The sequence below is a fragment of the Solanum tuberosum genome, unplaced genomic scaffold, assembly GCF_000226075.1.
Source record: "Solanum tuberosum cultivar DM 1-3 516 R44 unplaced genomic scaffold, SolTub_3.0 scf00558, whole genome shotgun sequence".
Classification (NCBI taxonomy): Eukaryota; Viridiplantae; Streptophyta; class Magnoliopsida; order Solanales; family Solanaceae; genus Solanum; species Solanum tuberosum.
Window position 1 is genome coordinate 273,784 of NW_006239478.1, and position 3,028 is coordinate 276,811.

Sequence of the window (3,028 nt, forward strand, 5' to 3'; positions counted from 1 at the left end):
TTATTTTTCCTGTGTATCCCATCAATGATTAACTTTAATATTCGGACAATCAGAATAAAATCAACGGTGTACCAAATATGGTAAAGTGTTAAATTGCCCAAATCTGAATTATTATCATTTATCACTATAATTCTCTCTTTTTCTTTATTTCCTTCTAAGTTCTAGGCAAGTTTTTCTATGTATATTGCTATCAACTATTTTTTTTTGCTTCATATTTTTCATGCAAATCTACTTGAAAGACTTTTTACTGAAGGATGGTTTATCAAAAATATTCTCTCTATCCTCACGTAAGCAGAAATAAGATTTATGTACATTTTACCCTTCCAACCCACTTCTGTGATTACAATGAGCTTGTTATTGTAAAATACTCTCTTCATTTCATTTTGCGTGGCCTCTATAACTAAGATGTTTCATTTTACTTGGCTCTATAACAAAAATAGTTGTTTAATAATTTTACTTGTCATTTTAGCAAATCAAGAGAGTTTTATTATTATTTTTTCTCATATTATTGTATTAAATAACTACATGAAATAGTAATGCGTAATCAAAATTAGAGTTTCAAAACATTATTAATAAGATTACTTTAGTCTAATAAACCTCTAGTTAAAGCTTTTTAAAGGAATTTGTTAGGTCAGCAAAGGTCAAGTAACATGAATCGGAGAGAGTAGCCAAGTTTTACTTTAGCAATACCTTGGCATTGACAATTTATTAATACTGTAGTAAATTAGGGGTTTGCTATTCTTCTTTTCCACAATAAAAGTCATCAATGTTCCTTTGCCCTCAAACAACGCCTGCAAATTAGTGCAAATTACTTTATTAATAAGATTGCTTACATGTAAAATTATGACGTGTTTAACTATAATAATAATAATAATAATTTTAAAAAGTCAAAGGCTCAGGACGGCAAGATAAGCTGTATAGTCAACACATGATTAACTGTGAAAATTAGTCAACATAATTAACCGTTTTAGTCGGTAGTTGGTGAAAAAGAAAAGTAGTTAGTTAGAGTTATACTGATATTAATAATATGTAAAAATTAGTTTTGAGATAATTTATGTAATATTTTATATAGATATATTAATCATGCATGAATTAATTATTTCATCTTATATCATGTATAAATTATAATATAAAATCTCTTATGTTTATATTAATTTTTATATATACATAATTTATCTTATTTATCTTTAATTAATGAGTTACCAATCTTGGTATTGCTTATGTAGAATTTATATAATACCTGCATAACTCATTTATAAATCAGCTACCAGACGATTCCTAACTAATAGGATGTTGCGTTAAAGAGTTAGTACTAATTATAGAATTTAATAACCTTTTTTTAACAAAGATTATAACGAAAAGTTCGTCAAACAAATTAAAACGAAGATAGTAAAGTTAAAATATATATTTATAATATATCATCACTAGCTACGTATAATGCTTCTGTTGTGGGAGATCGCAATGCCTCACAAAGAACATTGACCTTGTTTTAAAGTAAAAAACAATTAATATCGTGTCACCGGCCATTTAATTAACGTACTCTTAACTGCTAAAATATAATATTGCTTTTAATTTGTTGTTTATTTTTAGGGAGAATATTATTGGCTATAAAAAGGGTGTTTGTGAATATTTTCTAGACCACCAAACTGCTACAATTGCTGTTATTCTCTATATATTCTCTAATTAATCTCTTTTTTTGTGTGTTTAATTTGTTATTTAACAATGACTACTATTCCGGTTATTGATTTTTCAAAACTTGATGGAGAGGAAAGAGCCCAAACTTTGGCTCAAATTTCCAAAGGTTGTGAAGAATGGGGATTCTTTCAGGTATATATATTTTTTTGCAATTTATTTATTTTTATTGTGAAAGTTTATGCATGGATATTTAAAATCAAATATGGCTTGTGTTTCTATTGGTACTCACCCAAGAGTCAAAATTAAATAAAAGGGGAATTGCAACCTCTTCTTAAATTCTGTTGCTGACAAATGAATCTTGAGCCTAACGTAACTCCAAAAGGTAGTTTATGAAGAAATGATTGTCCAAGATCATATAAGAAAACCACTCATCATATTAATCACTGTGAGACTTCATGACCTCACCCATGAATATCGGTCTTAATTGATAGTAAGAAAAATATTCTATATCATTTTCAAAATTCTTCCTTTTTTTGCATATATATATATATATATATATATCTCAAGCCTTGATGAAGAAAGAAGGATAATACTTTAAATCAACGTAAAACTAGTCAATTGAGGATATATCTTTAGTGTGATGATAGACATATATATAGTCAATCACTATATCACGACTTACTTGGAATTGAGGCATATAAATATAGTAAATATATTATAATATATAGTATGATGGATATAATTAAATCTGAAGGTAATTAAGTGTGAGAATTTTGTGTATGCAGTTGGTGAATCATGGGATTCCAGTGGAGTTGTTAGAAAGGGTGAAGAAGGTGGGTGGAGAATGCTTTAAGTTGGAAAGAGAAGAAGTTTTCAACAAGTCAAGAGCAGTCAATTTGCTTAATGAGTTTGTGGAAAGCAATAAAAATGGCAAAGTTGAAAATGTGGATTGGGAAGATGTATTCCTTCTAACTGATGATAATCATAATCAATGGCCCTCCAACACTCCTCAATTCAAGTAAATTTTTACACATTATTAGCTACCTATTTATATATGCATATCACAAGTCTCAATTTTTTTCTATTCAACGGACGTTTGAACATAAAAAATGTGAAATTTGAAAAATGAATTGAAAATTCAAGTTGTGTTTGGACATGACTACAATTTGAGAAAATATTGAATTTTTATGAGTGATTTGAAGCGAAAGTGTGAAAAAAGGTTTTTAGAGTTTTCCGAAATCAAGAATCTTCCAAAATTCAACTTCAAGTATTGAATTCCGAATAATTATAATAACAATTCTATACATTCAAACATATTTAATTTCAGAATATTAATTCAAAAAAAAGTGAAAATTATCCATGATTAATTGGGCTCTTGTATCCCCCCCCCCCC

The 3,028-nt window shown here is 28.0% G+C and overlaps 1 protein-coding gene across 1 annotated transcript in view; it reads left to right on the forward strand.

Annotated features, from left to right (window-relative positions):
• Window positions 1-1,659: 1,659 nt before the first annotated feature.
• The window catches only part of LOC102582504 (1-aminocyclopropane-1-carboxylate oxidase 5-like), a 3,621-nt gene continuing 2,252 nt past the window's right edge, over window positions 1,660-3,028 (forward strand). The window contains exons 1-2 of the mRNA XM_006365481.2: window positions 1,660-1,827; window positions 2,421-2,653. Of these exons, the coding sequence (XP_006365543.1) occupies window positions 1,723-1,827; window positions 2,421-2,653 (338 nt within the window). The 5' untranslated portion in view covers window positions 1,660-1,722. The remainder of the gene's footprint in view (window positions 1,828-2,420; window positions 2,654-3,028) is intronic.